The sequence below is a fragment of the Anser cygnoides genome, chromosome 9 (assembly GCF_040182565.1).
Source record: "Anser cygnoides isolate HZ-2024a breed goose chromosome 9, Taihu_goose_T2T_genome, whole genome shotgun sequence".
In the NCBI taxonomy this organism is placed as follows: Eukaryota; Metazoa; Chordata; class Aves; order Anseriformes; family Anatidae; genus Anser; species Anser cygnoides.
Window position 1 is genome coordinate 25900682 of NC_089881.1, and position 17052 is coordinate 25917733.

At 42.7% G+C, this 17052-nt stretch overlaps 2 protein-coding genes and 1 long non-coding RNA gene across 7 annotated transcripts in view; 2 read left to right on the forward strand and 1 right to left on the reverse strand.

The window, feature by feature from the left end:
- The first annotated feature begins 644 nt into the window (after nt 1-644).
- Nucleotides 645-4993, forward strand: STRIT1 (small transmembrane regulator of ion transport 1). The gene is made up of 4 exons (XM_067001984.1): nt 645-700; nt 817-901; nt 4621-4720; nt 4804-4993. The coding sequence occupies exons 2-3, from the start codon at nt 889-891 to the stop codon at nt 4713-4715; spliced, it is 108 nt and encodes a 35-aa protein (XP_066858085.1). The 5' UTR covers nt 645-700; nt 817-888; the 3' UTR covers nt 4716-4720; nt 4804-4993.
- Nucleotides 4994-10842: 5849 nt separating this feature from the next.
- Nucleotides 10843-17052, reverse strand: part of MME (membrane metalloendopeptidase) — a 40985-nt gene continuing 34775 nt past the window's right edge. For all 5 annotated transcript variants that reach the window (XM_067002707.1, XM_048059469.2, XM_067002706.1 and 2 more), the window contains exons 21-23: nt 14513-14608; nt 14253-14329; nt 10843-12267 (exon numbers count right to left, since the gene is read on the reverse strand). In XM_067002707.1, the coding sequence (XP_066858808.1) occupies nt 12168-12267; nt 14253-14329; nt 14513-14608 (273 nt within the window). In that variant the 3' untranslated portion in view covers nt 10843-12167. The remainder of the gene's footprint in view (nt 12268-14252; nt 14330-14512; nt 14609-17052) is intronic.
- LOC106043522 (uncharacterized) overlaps nt 12832-17052 on the forward strand; it is a 90390-nt gene continuing 86169 nt past the window's right edge. Inside the window, exon 1 of the long non-coding RNA XR_007161665.2 lies at nt 12832-13194. This is a non-coding gene — a long non-coding RNA (uncharacterized lncRNA). The remainder of the gene's footprint in view (nt 13195-17052) is intronic.

The following is a 17052-nucleotide window of genomic DNA, read 5'->3' on the forward strand; positions in this document are numbered from 1 at the left end:
CTGTACAGGATTTCATTTTCCTGGTAAGCTCTGAGTGAATTTCTTATGCTTATTGGTCAAAGACCGTGGCCAGGATCACTCCAAGGGATCTTTATATGGAGCGCTCCTTGTATGGATACAAGATGATGTGCAGTTTGTCCTTTTGGCAGAGATCTGGCACTCATCTCCATTTTTTTTTTTCTTTTTCTGAATTAGAGACTGCGGTTTGCAATGAGTTTTGATTAACCTCCTTGTATTCTGCTTAAGACAAAATCATTCTCAGATTGTTTTAGGAATGTCCCTCCCTTGAATTTTGTTGGCTACTACCCAGAGAAGTAACGAAAACCTGTGACTGTACATTGTAACCTTTCAGAGGCTAGACACTAACAGTTCATCTGTGCTTTGTGAAGTACGGGATACTGGTGGTGCTTAGTAAATAACTGATGGCATTAACAGAACTGCATATACAAGTATTACTGAGTAGGATTTGGCTTTGGTTTTTGATAGGAGGGGGAAGAGAGGAGATGTGTGAGATTAAAACTGAACTGGATCCCTGTCATGTTCAAAGTATGTGGATGCACATAAATATTACACAAATTTGTCATGTGGTTAAGAGACCATAAAGCTGTCCTCACCCTCATTTTTCTTCCGCTCCAAATAACGACCCCTCTTTGCTCATCTTTCTTTGAAAACAGATTTGCAATTGCAGAAATAGGAAGAGGTAAGCTTGAATACCTTGAACTCCTGTCTTTTTAAACAATTGAATGCATATAGCCAAAAACTGGCATCAGCAAGCAAGGCAGCTGAAGCACGTTCCAAATATTGCTCTATTTAAAGCATCCCAAGGCTCACAAGAACAACTGCAGAGGCAAACCTTAAATCTTGTCAATAAAACCAGCGGAGGGAGGAATGGCAGAACCGGGTAAGATGCACAATTAAATGTTAATGTGATTAATGTAACAGTGTATTCTTAAAAATCATAACTCTGAGCAACGAAAAGTGAAAATACTCAGCTATTTGTAAGGTAGTGAGTCTTGCTTGATACACCGTATGTTACTTTCTAGTAAGAAAGTGCAAGCGTTTAAAAGCTAATTCCATTAACAGTGGCGAGTTTAAAGTAGCTTGGGTTCCTCCTGTATCTTTGAATTCTACCAGTTTTGTTGTCTTTAATCCTCTGTAGTTGCAATTTTAAGTTGTCGAACATAATTAAACTGAACCATGCAAAAGGAGTTATGTTTGCCAGTAATTTAAATATACTGTGTAGCTGAAATCCGAGCGTAATGCTAGGTGGACATTAGTGTAGATTTTAACCCCACAAAGCCCAAGTGACCGAGCAGAGTGAAATTTTAATAATGTAGTATTTGCTATAAGCACAGTTCCACTGAAGATGAAAAAAGGCATTTTATAAAAATGCATTTTGTAGTCACTGTCGCTTTCTATTTATTTCACTGTGAGAGGTTTGGATGGTAAAAGAGCTATAGGCTTAAATGTGGTGTCAGCTGTGGACACAGCTATTCAGGCAGTACTTTTCCTTGTGAAAGGAATTTTTAGTTGGGGGGTGGGGGGCACCTGGGCCTGCTCACACCTTCCCTCCCAGGTTTCTGCTGCCTAGCGTGGAGCTCAAGCTGCCATCACAGTGAGGGGGCAGTAGTTTGGCCGTGTGTCGCTTCCTGAGATGAAACACAAAGAAAACTTCAGCAAAATCCTGAGGCATTTTGGAGCAAGGAGCATAAGTCTGTGGCTTCGAACTTGACAAGCTTGCACAGGGGAAAACTTCACCTCTTCACCTGCCAGGCCTGTACCTGTTTAAATCAAGTGGGAGTCTTTTGCAAGTGTTGGGGTAATTCTTTTACCCGTCCTTGTCAGTGCTGTTGGGCTCAGACATTTCAGGGGTAAAGGCAGCCCAGTGAGACCACAGGCATTGTTGTGCTCATGGCAGTTGGTAGGAGTTTCGATCAAGTACAGGCAGTAAAACCAAGCAAATGTATAGTTCTGGATAAAAGGTCTTAAAAAAAAAAACAACGAGACGAGATGAATTTTATCAGTATATTTAGGGAGTACCTAGCTTGGAAATCTCTGCTGCTGCAGCCTGTGGCTGAGGACTCCTCGGTGTCACTGCTCCTTGGGCATCCCGTGGTGGACAGCTCCAGGAGCGGTGCTCAGAGTCTGTTTGGCATGCACGGAGGAGCTCTCCTGCAGCACAGCAAAAGTGCTGTGTTTGCCGCTCTGACCAGCTCCTCTCTGTTTATTCTGAGATAAATTCATGTCTGAAGTAGAGAAAAATTACTGTAATGGGGGGAAAAGGAAAGTAATTCTTAGTTAGAACGCCAACTTAGGTACAGGGATCACAGCAAGATTCCTTTATTCATTCTTGCTGCCACCCAGAATTGTTCTTTTTGATTTCAGCGGGCTCTGGCTCAAACCTTGGAAGCTGGGCTTGGTTTCCTTGGTCTGTTTGGAGGCAATGCTCGTGGCTGCTGCTCAGCGACTCATATTTCCCTCGCTATTTTGCTCTCATTTGCAGCCATAAGAACAATGATTGTAATGACACCTCCCACTTTAGGATTTTGGCTGGTTACCTGCAGGGGCCGGTAAAAGGGTAATTTCTTTCTTTCCAAAGCACAGCTCCTTAGGAGTGTCCTGCTCTGCCGCTGTCCCTCCACACCTCATCACCACCTCAGCCTGAGAACCGGGCCGTGCCGAGGCTCCTTCTGGCTGCCGGTGTGCGCAGCCCTGCTCCATGGCGAGGGTGGCACTCGATTGTCAGATTTACGCTTGGGATAATTTTCCTGTGGACCAAATATTGGAACCTTGGAGTTTGTCACCTTCTTCTGAGGCCTAACAAATGGGTTACCTGCTGAGACATCCCCTAGCCATGTCCATATGTCATGCTTCAGCCTCTCCTGCTCGTGGCATAACATGCAGCCTTCCACGCAGTCACCTTACTCTAGCTCAGGGTATCTGTCCCATGACGTGCAGGAGATCACAGCGAATGATCTCACGGTCATTTCTGTTCTTAAACTGTGAAACACAAGTACACCCAATGGCTCCCATGAAACTCTATCCCTCAGAGCCAGCTGCTTGCTGCCTCCTGACCAATGCTGGGCGCAGCATTCCTGCTGGCCCGTCAGCGACTGCTTGCTCCTCTCACCTTCCTGCACTGAAAGTGCATCTCGTATAACACAACACCATGTTCAGCAGACACGTTGGCAAGCGAGCAGAGCTCTATCAAAATATTTCCATGTACTCCAGTAGGATCCAGCCCTTTATTTGTAATAGGACCTTCAGAAAAAGTGGCAAGGAAAGAAGTGATTCCCAGCAGAATTAGCTTTCCCTTACCAAGGGTCAGTCTTTAAAGGAAACAGGTGAGGGATTCCCCTGTAGCAGAAGGACATCTGATTTCAGAGCAGAGTTTTATTGTGCTGCATGGTTGCTTATGTGCTTTATATTTCAATGGCAGCACATGCAGATGATCTGTCTATATGCTCTCTTTCCCTCTCCGTAGATACACCATGGAATATCATGGCATGTCTAAACTAAACTATATCATGGCATACCTAAGCTATGCAAGGTGTTGTGAAGTTTTACATTATTTCTCAGTCCCTCAAAAAACCTGGAACTCTTTTAACTGCAGAAAGATGTACTTTAACGTGCTGCAGTATGTTGGTAACTGATACAACCTCAAAGGCCGCTGATATGCTGCTTTCTGGCAACCTTCTGCTATTTGCAGCAAACTGATGGAAGGGTCTTTGAACTTCTGATGCTGTGCAGATACGTGTTTATTTAAAGGCCTGTTCCTGCTTTCCGCGTGCTTCTTGCAGAACCACCACCGGCACTTGCCTCTGTGTCTCCATGTTATTTATTAGCTTGTCCTGGTGCTGCCGGACGGGGCAGGCAGGACATCACGTCTTTGTGTCCGGCCCGACTCAGGCAGACAGGCGGTACGTCCACATTGGAAACTTTTCTGTTATTTTCTTCCTTTAACGTGGAGAAAACCCTTTCGGTGGATAATTGCATGAACCGTAACTACAACGTATCACTCTAGTAAGGGGAGAGGAGAGGGCTCAGTCAGGCACCGTGCACAGAAAGCGCTGAGAGCTGTGAGCCCCTGAGGCACGGTGCCTGGCAAACATCCCGTGGATGTTTGGGGTGCGGGAACTCACACAGCATCCCCTCATTGTGGCCCCAGGCACACCGACCTTAAATTAAACAGGTACAGTATTAACTAATCACTGTATATTTAATTTACTGTTGACAACCTCATGAGACTTGCTTCTGGAAGGTGCTGTCAGGGTATTGAGCCTGAATCTGCCGGGGGAGCTGCCATCAGTGCCGTCCAGTCCAGATGTTCCCCCGATGACCCGTGGAGCCCAAGGACAGAAGCACGTTTCTGTCTCCTCTCTGCACTCTGGTACTTTTGGAAGCGCTAAGCCTCTGGCCTATCTGATTGCAGAGCCCAGAGTGTGGAAATTTCTTGGGGCTTTGCTACGTATATGTAGTACGTGTGCCAAGACATGGTGACTCCGTGCCAAAAATAGCAGTCATAGATGTGGCCCAAGCTCACAGGTATCTTTTTTGCTCTGCGATAACTAGGGTTTTGTAATGTGACCTTTCTGAAAAAGATCCTCTTTTGTCTTTCAGCCCCAGTCCCACTTTCCCGTCTCGTTGTACCTATTCTCCTTGCAGTTGGCTGGATCGTGGGTTGTGCCCTAATGGTTTACATCGTCTTCTCCTGACAGAAGTAAGTGACCTGTATCATATCCACCCCTGCTTGCTTTGGTGTGCATTGCTACCTTTTTAAATGTAGTTTTCTTTGTGTTACAGGACAGAAGAATTTCCAATGATGTTGACTGGAAGAACCTGAAAGTTAAATTGGAATGCTGAATGACAAAAATACGTATAAAATGAGTTATGTTTAATATCAACACTAGATATGGTGTATACTTTTTATCTGCAACAAAGGTGTGAAATGCTAGTCAGGAAGAATCATTAAAGCAATTTCCTGATTTTCAAATGGTTTGTAACTGAGTGAGTGGTTTTTGGAGTCCAGTGGTAGGTCAGATACCTGCCTGCTCTCCGTCCTGCTTTGTTGTTGCCATCTTGAATTTAAGCATTTTTGGAAACAGCATTCCTAGAGTTACTGGTACTATGGTAGAAAAAAACATGAGTTAAGCTCATTTGTGAGATGTGCCAAGCTGGGGAAGGAGTATCTCAGTCTATCTGGGAAACTTTTAAATGAGTTAAGACAATTTTTTAAGTTTTTTAGTAAACTTTATATATATATAAAATTTAAAATACTGTGGCTGTATACTCTCCCTTTCCCAAGATCTGAAGTGTCTAAATATATTTTCTGAAATTACATTACCTTTTTTAACAAAGCAATCAAATGGTACCACTATCTAAATCAAAAAAAAATCCTCTAGAAAATGAAAGGGAGGTAGCAAAAGTTACCTGGTGGAAAAGCAGCTTAAAATGTATGATTTGGACATTCTAGGTCCTAAAAACTTTGTTTCTTATTTAATACTGCGTAGATAAAATCCAAATTACCTGCTGGTCTTTTCTGTATAGATGATATTCAGGGCCCAGTCTTGTATTTTTTACATCGGAATCCAATCCAGTTCGTGTTGAATCAAATGCCACGAGGCTGGATCGAGGTCGTCGCTTGGCATGCCAGGCCTGGCCTGTGGTGTGCCGGCAGCTCCCCTCTGCTGGCAGCAAACGGGATATCGGGGAACAGTGTTAGAGATCAGAATGAAACTAAATAACTGGTCTGGAAAAAATGCAATGCAAAAGGTGAAAATTAAATTTCTACACCTTTCAGGAACTGTTCGAAAGGATTGGGGATTCAGAGGGAGGGCAGCAACAGGAAACTGGGATTTATAATGTGTAACCAGGGGTTTATAATGTGTAACCAGGGACAAAATGAACACACTGAAGTGGTTCAGCCTAAAAGAGAGAAGACTGAAGAAAACATAATTCTTCAAAACCTTAATAAAAAAAAGAAGGGAATAACCTTTTCTTGGTGACACACGCGGCAGGAATTAGTGGAGAACCAGCAGGTGAGATACAGTCTGTCTTTATGGTAAAGATACAGACATGCTGGAAGAATTTTTTAAGCATAATAATCAATATTATTGATCACTGGAGGCCTTTGAAAACAGATGGACAAACATCCTTCAGGCCTGCAGCAGGAGGACAGGTGGTGCTGCCTTGGTGCCTGAGGGTGACTGACATCAGGTGCACAGCTCTCCACAGCTGTAAGTACTCTCAGGAAAGCCAGCAGGCTGTTTGCAGAGAAGAGGCGGAACTGACTGGTGGTAAAAGCAGGCGAGTGCTACTTTCAACGTGAAGAAATACATCATTTTAATACTGTTGCAGCGTTAGAAGTCTGTAGTACAGAAGAGAGGTGAGCTGCAGACCATGAACACAAGGTATGTGATGAAAGCCAGCCATGCTGTTGGGCTCTGTGGTCAGTCTTGCTCCAATGTTCATGTGAACATGTTGCACTTTAATGATCTCCACCTCACTGTGGACTAGCAGAAAGGACTGAAGCCTTCAGTCATACGTTTAGTGCTTTAATTTTGCATGTTTTTAAAGCCTCCTAGATGTTTGCTGCATCGCTAAGAGGAGGAAGAGGCACGAGAGAACCTTTTCTTTAGTTTGATCCCAAGGACAGGTGGGCTGATTTTCTGAATTTCCCAGATCTTGTGCTTTGGTGTCAGCATGCTCCTGTGCAGTACCAAGGCAGTTCGGACTCTCACCTCTCAAACAAGGGCAGTTGCTGGGAGGGTCACAGGTCTTCAGGTGAGGCAGGCTGTACCATGCAAATGCTAGGAGGCATTGCATGACATACCAAAGCGTAGCGCAGTCATCTGAAGGTATGATAGTGTTGTCCAAATCAGCCTTGGTGCAATACTCAATGCCTTTCCTTAGAAAGTTGGCTTTACGTAAGGCATCAATGAATATCAAACTTAAAACAGCTGCTGCTAGCTAAGGGACCTCAAGCTGTTCAGAATCATGCAGGAGTTAACTTCTTGTGAGGCCTGGGGATGTATTTTTAGTATTATTATGGGGAAAATTTCATGGAATCTGTTGTAATGAAACAGAAATGTGTACGTCCTTCAAAAAGAAAACATCAGGCATGTTTAAGGTTGGGAGGTCTGTTCTGTAGCATAGCGTGTCTAAAATTGTAGGTCAGATTCAAAGTGGCATCCTGTTTATCTTGTACAAGGGGGTTGCCTTTTTTTGATTATTATAATTGGGAGTTAATTATATTTACCTGCTATGTAATGTGCCTTGAGACTGTCCAGTGACCTGCTCATTTAAAATCAGAAGTGATCAGATAATCTGAACTACTATATTTTCACAGATAGCTCAGTTTTGAGCCCGAAGATTTTTATACCAAAATATTTCTGTTCTTTCTGTTCTGTCTTGGTGATTCTAACAAGATGTACGTTTAAGGAAATGTGGAAAAAACCTTAATGACCCCTTGATGAGATTGGGTAAGAAACTTCTGTGACTCTTGCTCAGGCACTCTGAATTAATTCTGAGAAGAGGAGGAAGGCACATTAATCAGACATCCTGTCTCCATCTGTGGTCACTGTCTGTTATCCTTTAGGGAGGTGGGGGAAAAAATAAATGTGTTTGGCATTGGTGCAACCACAACCATGAAAATCCCTTTGCAACTCCAGCAGCTATTAGCTGAAGCAATGAAGTGTGACATTTAGTTTTGGGAACTGTAACACCGAGCTATCTTGCCCCTTTGACATCAGCTCATTTCACAGGCAGTCTTATTTCCTCAGCTGTCCTGAGGGGATAAACCGTGCGGGCTCCTGGAGAGCTGCAGAGTCCAAACCTCTGCGGCCGCTGCTTCCACGTGACACCACCCGTTCTAACCCACCCGTACACCTACCGTATAAGCTCTCTAAGAGGCCAGTCTGAGCACACGTTATCTCATTTTAGGGACCAATGCCTCATTTTCTAAGACCGAGACAGTCTTGCTACTAGCTCTGGCTGTCCAAACTCTAGACAACTGGGAGGCCCTTGGAGACACAGAGAAGTAGGTGCCCAAGTAGGTCAACTTTTTGGTGGTTTTCCCGGAGAACCTTGTGCTGAGAAGTGAAGTGATGGCCTTTATGCTAAATTCCAACCTGTCTTTTCTCATGAGCTCGTTTTTCCCTTTGCGAGCGGACAAAGCAAACAGCGAGGTTCTTACCGGAGCAGCTCGTCTTTTCCTGAGTCTGGAGCAGAATGAACACGTGTTTATGTACCAGGCACTGATGAAAATACACAGTTCTGAAAGGTCCAGATGTCCCGAGCAGCTTTTTCAGGTGTCTAACAACATCAGGCATCAAATGTTTCAAATTTAAAAGTACAGAGCTAAAACATAAACAGTGTTAGCTTTAGCTGATGGTTGAGAGCAGAACGATCTCATTTGGAAAAGACAAATAAATACATATTCTCTTCAGATTGTTAGGTAGTTCCCAGTATCTATGTTTGCTTTTTATTATTATTTTTATTTATGTTTTCCCCCTACGGTTTTATCCATAAGATGGTGAATTGAAATCACTGCTCAAAGGGCAATGACAGGGCAAAACAAAGCTTTATGTAGGGTGGCTCGCATATTGTTGAGCTGAGTGCTGTTCAGTGGAAAAGAAGCTCCTGTCACTTTTGTAGACTAATGAAAAGAGGATTATTCCGAGAAAATATGCACCCTACACACTGCTTAAAGAACACTGACCACTATGCAAAGCAGCCTTTTGCATCCGTCTCCAGTGCAACCCACTCATGCGCCTTTTCATTACAAAACCATACAATGCACCGCTGGAGCTTCCCACACTAGCAGGGGTGGATTGGGAAATATGTTCTCTAGGGTTTTTTTAATTCCCCTAAAGCACAAGCATCCTGTTCCACTTGAGAGAAAAAAAACCTAATTTATTATTATTTCCCAAGAAAACATATACTTTGGATTTCTACCAAAATTAAGGTACTGCTGTTGTTGCATGGCAATAGCTTCAGTGTCTCCATCACCGTGCCACGGGATGTTTGTGTTGTTATGACACTGGGCAGGACGTTGGTTATCGGTATAATGCCATTGAGGTCTGAAGAGCTGTTTGGCGTCACCTGAGCTCCAGTTCTCTGTAAGCGGAGGTGACGGCCTTTTCCAACCCCCTCCTTTTCATTATTTCAGCACCTCTCAGCAGCAGGTTGCTCTTGGCTTCAGCATGCGTGGCCCTCCCTGGGCAGAGGAAGCGAAGCTGCTTGATGGGGAATCACTGCATCTGTGCTCCTTGGCTGAATTATTTAGTGATGGTTACGGGTGGTGTGTGTTTGGTACCTGCTTCGTTAATGCGTTGGTAACGAGCTGACTAATGCCAGCATTTGCGTTGTATGTATTAGCCGAAGTTTCATCAGGCTGCCGCAGCGGGAAGTTACATTAACCGAAACAGTCCAAAGACATCTTTATAACCCGAGAGACTAACTGTAAGCTTCTGCAGAAGCTGGCAACAATCCTATAAGTTCCTTGTTGTTTTTGAAGCCTTTGGGTGATGGTTTCCATGCCATGTCTATAAATACTTCCCTGACATTAACATTCTACGAAGCCTCACTGGCACTAATTAGTTTGCAAGCTGTGATGAAAGTTATATTCTGATTGTCACTGCTTGCTTAATGTCAGACAGCTTGCATCTAAATTATTAGCGCTACGTTTCTCTTATGAAGACCTGAATTTCGCTTTTGCATGTGTGAGGAAATCGTGTCACTGGGTAGAGTTTGGCTTCTAATACACGCCTGGTACATTTTATTTTCCTGTTAAATGCCGCTATGTGGTTTTGCTGCACTTGGCTGCTGTGCCAGGTGACTTTAGGGTAAGAACCGGAGAAGATTGGATTGATGAGAAGTGGTGGGTGATCTGCCCGGCCCCAGGACTGCTGTCGGCAGGCGCTGAGGGTGGGGGCTGTACTGCAGAGGCACGATCACTCTCGTTTTCCCCTGGTCCCGCAGTGTAGTTGTGTCCTGCCAGGGCTTGTTTCGGTCGCTATCCGCACAGTTCTCGTTCAGCTGCTTTAGCCAGGGGCAGAGCCGAGCCTTCATTTATTTCCCCACCTATTCCAGTGGGGGAACAAGGAGCCAGCAGCCTCACCCATTCCTGCAGCCCTGAGCCTGCGGCTACCAGAGCCCACAGCTGTATAGAGGAAGGAAGGGGGGGTCTCAGGTGGTGTTTCTGGAAGTGATTTAGGTGCGTGAGCATGTGTACCTAGTGATGAAATGGGGACTTCAGGGAAAGTGTCCTGTCACGCATGAGTGTAAAAGCTGGGTCCAATGATGTGCCTAAAGCCGGCTGTTAAATGTGTCTAGGAAAAGAGCTGCTCTTGCTCTGGCCAGAGCTTTGCTGGGTGTTTTCCGTAAGGGTAGCTTTATTTCTTACTGCGACGGTGAAAGAGGTGACTGTGCTTGTGGTATGTACCTAGCATATATGAATTCCCTGCTCCCTGAGCAGGAGCTAGCATGAAACAAGATGTGACTATTTTTATGTGTATAAGTTGTTCAGAAATGAAAAAAAACTTCACTGGATACTCTGCCTGTGGACCTGAGTTTGTGAAAGATTGAATTTCATTTGAACGCCATCAGGTTAATGTCTCTTGTAAGAGAAAGTTTATTGCGTTCGGTTTTGGTGTGATTTCGTTGGCTACTAAATAACCTATTAACATCTGGTTTTGAAACTTGAACAAAGTGATTTCAATTCTCCTTGTCAGCTTTTATAGATGTTGAGGGTGCAGTGCTCAGGGGCAGGTACAGAAGTTCACTTACAGGGACAATATGGTTTTTGTGTTTCTATACTTCCTATAAGGAATACGCATTGCATTTGGCTCATAATTTCAGTTTATTATCAAAATGTTTTTATCAGATGACAAACCCCAAAAGCTAAAAGGAACATAGGTTTTCAAATGTACCTATTGTAGCAGTCATCTGAGGTATCTGCTACTTATTTTTGGAAATCTGTTTGCTTTGGTATACAAAGCACTAAGTTCCTTTGCAATCTGCATGAGGATGTCCAACACGTATCACGGCAGATTTAAAGCCTATTACCATCTTATTTAAAGCTCCATTCTTGCAAGCAGCTTCACTGATGTGAGGACTGACACTGACCAGAACATGTACAAATTATGTGCAGGATCAAAACCCTAAACACTGAGAAAGTCAGCCTGAAAACTGTACGTGATGGTACACTTGCTGGTGTACTCCATGGAAGAGCTCTGTTTTGTAGACTCTATCTTATTGCCTAATACCATGCTTTAATCAAATTTCCCAGTTCTATGCAGATGCTGATAAAATATATTACAATACTTCAAGTCAAAAGTGTAGCTCAGATTTAAATATAAAAACTATGGTTTGTACATTGCTAGAAACTTTTAAAAAGACCAACTTTAGAGAAAACAAGAAAAAGCTTAGAAAACCGTGAAAGGGTCTTAGATCGCAATCTTACAGATTACACGTTCAAAAATTAATAAATTACCTACAATTTCAGTTTGGCTGGAAAGTACTAGATAAACTGTTGTAAATAGTGAGTTCAAATAATACACACTGGCGTAATTAGTGAGAAATTAATTACAGCAGGTCTTTGGACTCCTCTTGTATAAATGGTTTCAAGTAGAAATGAAAGCATTTGGTAGAACAGATTTATCGTAACAGCAGAGGGTACAAAGTCTGACACAGGATACCAACTGTTGTCTCATTATCATGTTATGATGTCTCAAACCATGTGTTACTTAATATTTTCTTCCTCTGCTTGATCACAACTATGCATTCACCAACCAGTGGGAGATAATGCATCGTACTTTGACATTTCAAAAAAAAAAAACAAAACTGCCAGCGACCCATGGGCAACAGGATTAACTATGAGTGAAATGTTACTGTACACTGCCAAGTGATTTAGATTCTGCAGGGTTCAGTGATAGGAAAAGCAGCTGATTAGCTAGAACAGCTAACTGCTGCACTGGTATTAGTCCTTCATTGGAGAAATAGATTGATTTGATGTGTGATTGTTTTGTGTTTGCCTGTTTACTAAGAATTACGGTGACTTTTGTAGAATGTTTCCCTCAGTTTTCTTCCCTCCTCCCCTTCTAAAAAGTAGTTCAAAATTTCTCTTCTTCTAGAAAGCTTCTTGAGATGCAAGGCTTGCAGCTCCATTACCAAACTCGGCATTTTTTAGCAGGATCCATGTAGTTTTTCGTGGTACATGAAAAAGCTTCGGAAAACTCCGGAGAGTTTTGCAATGATCCTATGACCCTTTAAAACAAAACAAGAACATCTTGGCATTTTTAATTCCCTTTGTTTAAAAGCAAAAACAAAACAAACAAGCAAACCAAAGATCCACATTTCATAACGCTTTTCCCCCATCACTCCAAAAAACTGTGGGAAATGAACGTACTTCTCAGCTCTGACAGTTGGTTCCCTTTCACCTGAAGTGGTGGCTGTGTCTTCTCCCTCCAGTTTTGTATTCCCTTTTGCAACCCCCAGAAATACAGGACCAGACCTTCCTCATTATGGGCTCTCACAAGACTTCCATTTATTTCTATACCAACAGCTTTACTGCCTGTTTTTCGCTGAGATTTTGTTCCATAGCTATCTTTTGTTGATAAGTTTCCCGCTAAAGGGAAAACAAGACCTCGAGGTGGAGGAATTAGGTATAATTTTTCAGTGAATATTCATTTACGTTTTTACACCAACCAGATTTTAAGTAATATCATATTGCTTCTCTGGGCGTTTTCACAAATGTTCCAGTGAAGGAGTTTCCTGGAAAAAAGACTCATAAAAACAGCAGATCTCAAGTGAGTATGAGGACGTAGCAGCTGAAGTGGTTTTTGTATCTGTAATTGTGAACATGTGTGAATGTAACTGAGGGGAGTTGCTCATTCCTTCAGGAATGGAAACACAGCATGCACATGCCCGTGCTAGAAAACAGCTTCAGCTGTAAATGTCAAACATAAATCCTGATGCACATTGATTGTGGACCAGGAATTATTTGAAGGACTGCTTCTGTGAGTAACTTCTGATTATTCTGTGAATAATCATAATGATTACGTTCAAGAGAACCAGGAAGTGTCCAGAGAAGTTGAGGTGAAGTTCGGCAGGTGACATCTGCAACGATTTGACTGGCTCCACGAGATCAAATGTGAAAATATTTCCCAGCTGGTCTCAGCAGCAGTGCAGGAGGTAACTTTCTATTTTTTAGCCATTTTTCTGGGCTATGTATTTCAGTGATCTAGCAGGGCTTCTCTGTTCTGTGGCCAAGAACCGCTGAAGTGCGAGTTCGCCAGAAACAGAACAAGAAGGATTTCGGGTCTATTTGCATATGTTACAAACAAAAAGCGTACTGAAATGCTTTCTATTTCAGATTTCTTAGGTAGGCCTCATCCTGAAAATTGCCTCATGTTCTAAAAACGTTAGTATGGTTCCTCATTAATATTTGTGTAATTGGGTATATACTTTATCGCCTTTCATACTGATGTAAAGCAGCACAATACATGATGTAATGTGCCTAGAATATACACAAAGACAACTACGTGAAGATGCTGATCTGGTGAACTTCAGGGGACCCATGGTTCGTAGAAATTAGGTATGGAAGGAGGAGGCAAAGTTCTGCAGAACCGCCGTAGAGCCTCCTTAGTGCCGTGGCTGAACTCAGCTGACTGCAGGAGTTCTGCACAAACTGCCTCTGGGAGAGGTCTGCGTATGGTATAAAAACCACCCACAGTGAAATGCCAGTCAAGGAGCAACTGGAGGAACAGTCACTGCTTTCACCAAATATTTAAGCGTGTGGGATAAATGAGATAGTTCTTTGGGGAAAAGCCATTGAAAGAAAGATGCTGGAATTAACGCTCTGAATCGTATCAAGCAAAATCAGCTACTGTGCATGTGAGCCCCAGGGGTGATTCGAAGCTAACAGCTATACCACTAAAGAACAGGTTGCTCTGACTTAAATGAAAAGATCCTCGTCTGGTCCTAATAATTCACACTGAACAGCCAAGTTTACGGTATGTCCCTCTTGCTTATTGTCCCAACACATACAGGTTTGTAAGTAATCTTCCACCGAAACCTCACTTCTGTTACTCTTGCAAGAGAAAACAAATGGTGATTTTGTGTAGCTTTCTATATGCCTAAATCAACCCTGGTAAATGAAACCTAGCATTTTGTGCTGGATTTTATAATTCAGTAGCTAAAAGCTGTGTTGCACCTCGGGAATTACACTGAGGATTGTTATACATGCTGACCTGAATTTGCCTGGGCTGTGCACGTCAGTTTTGATGGAGTTCACAGCATATTCTGGTCTGTATGTTCCACACCATACCTACACATGTAACAAAGAAAAGAATTTGTTAGCAATAAGATCATTCAGGATGAGTCCTGCTGTCATTTCACTATGATATCTTGATTCTTGAGATTAAATTTCATTTTAGAACATATCAAAAAGTGCATTCTTTGTTTTTAAAAAAGGATACAGTAAGCATCAAACAAAGACAGTATGAAATACCTGTGCGAAATTCAGAAAAAACAGCTGCTGATGGTTCATGTCAAGACCAGGAAGAAGTTTCTCTTTCCCATTCTTTTTCACATAATTTTCATAGGCCTGTAAAATGAATTGTGTAGCAATGTTACAACTTCTAATCCACACAGTCAAAATGAAACGATGACAAGGAGGAACATCACAGAGTCTTTGACATAATTTATCATGAACTACCTTGGCCATCCATCTTATCACAGGCCACCTTTAAGCATAAAAACCAGGACCATTTCTTACTAGTACAGTGCCAGTGGTCTGACTGAACTGAGGCAGGTTGCTCAATGAGCAGGCTCTTAAGACTACTGGTCAGGTCTCCTGCTGCCTGACTTATGTTGGAATAAATGGTAAAAGAAACAATCTTAAATAAAGCAATTTATGGGGGGGGGTGTGAGGGGTAGGGAGAAGGCTAATGGAGTAATTTCAGCAAGGCGGGTACACCCAGATAACCACATTTTTGCATAACTATGCATCTTTTTATGGGGGAAGAAATTAAGAATGCAAAGGAGGACTTTTCTGAAATGCGGTAGCTACAGAATACTACTCAGCAAACTTTATAATAATTAATGTATCAAATTCCGTTGAACTGTTACGTATTTTCCTAGCAAACCCTTTCACAGGGTTAGTGAGTAACAGAGTATGTTCTGTAATGGAAATGGCTGTGAGGCTCTCTTGCATCAGCTTAGGGGTAGATGCAGTGAGGCACCAGCACGCCCTGTGCCAAGCCAGCCTCCGACCCGTCAGCGTTTGGGAGCTGCCTGTGCAAAGAGCCACCTGCAGCAGCTCCCTCTCCTGCGGGTTCTGTGGTCAGGCATTACTGTCGCTTCCATCAATACATATCTTGCATGGTAAGATTAAAAAAAAAAGCATGGTGCTGAGCTGCTTTCTAAGGCACAGTCCCAAAGTGAGCCCAGCTGAAATGTCTCTCTTGATCCAGGGACTCCCAGGATGGGGATCCCCAGCCCGGTGCCTTTGCCGGGTGTCCCTGCCTGCCTCTGGCACAAATGATCTCCAAGACAATGAAGATGTGGTCAGAGGATTCATTCCTCCTCCTCTAACTCATCTTTCCCTCCTACCCTTGTTCTTTCTCTTATGAGTTATTCTTGTTCCTTCTCTTCTCTAATGAGTTAAAAGTGTGGTAAAATGCTTCAAAAGTAGAAGGAAAGAAACCAACAACAATCTCTGATTTTACAGAATGTGTGTGTCCTGTTCACAGTTTGCTTTCCTCTCAAATGTTTATCAAACACATATCATATTATTTTGCCAATTATTGGGTTAGCATCTAAAATAATACACCTACAGTAAGATAGGCTTTCCTGTATACAATGCAGAGCTCCAGGATCCAGTTTTACTAGCATAAAACTGATTCTGCAGGGAGAAGATCAGTTTTATCAATTATTAAATGTTGTATTGTATATTTTTAATTTTTAGCTAATTTTAATTTTTTAATGGACTAGAAATAAACGTATTTTTTTCTAACAGTTGGAGAAGACTTTAAAACTTTCCATAGTAATAAAAGCTGCTTTCATGTTTCTCATGAAGACCACATGTCAGACAGTAAATTGTTAGCATGTTATTACTTATAGAAAGATGCTGGCAAACCGGAGAAATGTTCTGACTGAAGACAGTGCCAAACTACAGCAAGGGTAAAGCCAATTGCACAAGTGCAAATTGAAGAATGAGCGGTTAACAGGTCTAGTGACAAGGCTCCTGTAATTGTAGTCAGTCATGAGCTGAACAAGAGCCAACGGTGCCATGATACTGCAAAAAGGGCAAATATCATACTGGGATGTATAAACAGGAATGTCTTATACAAGTCACATGAAGTGATCCTTCCCCTGTACTTGGCACTGGCCAGGTCTCAGCTGGAGCACTCTGTCCAGTTTTGGGCACTGCACTTAAAGAAAGATGTGGACCAACTGGAGAGAGTCCAGAAGAAAGCAGCAAGAATGAGCAGAGGTCTAGCAAACATGACCTATGAGGAAAGATTGAAAGAACGGGGTTTGTTTAGTCTAAAGAGGAGAAGTCTGGGCCTTCAAGTATGTAACAGTCCTCAAGTATGTAAAAGGTTGCAGAAAAGGAAGGAATAGATGGCTCTGCGTTCCCAGTGTTGAAAGCAGAGATGCGATGGCGCTCGCACTACAGCGTGGAGGTGGCAGATCTTCCCTTACTGCAGGTTTGGCTCTTGGGAAGGTTGGTTGTGCCTGCTGGGAGGGGGGACTGGGTGGGCTCTCAAGGTCCCTTCTTGTCCTCTTTTCTACTACTCATATGATGTCGTAATAAGTATGGATAGCCAATTCTACTTTTTAAAATAGTTCTTTCTACTTTTTCTCTGCCTACGCCCATTCCTTTCAGAAGGAGAATGGCCTTTCATGGGTCTGTACTGCTCTGCTTTTTTGTTTGTTTGGTTTTTTGATGCATAAATGTTCTGACAATTCAAGATAAGACTGATGCAGTATGCCATACAGATGCCTCTTTTAGTCTTCCAAGTCATTCTTTAAACTCTCCTTTAT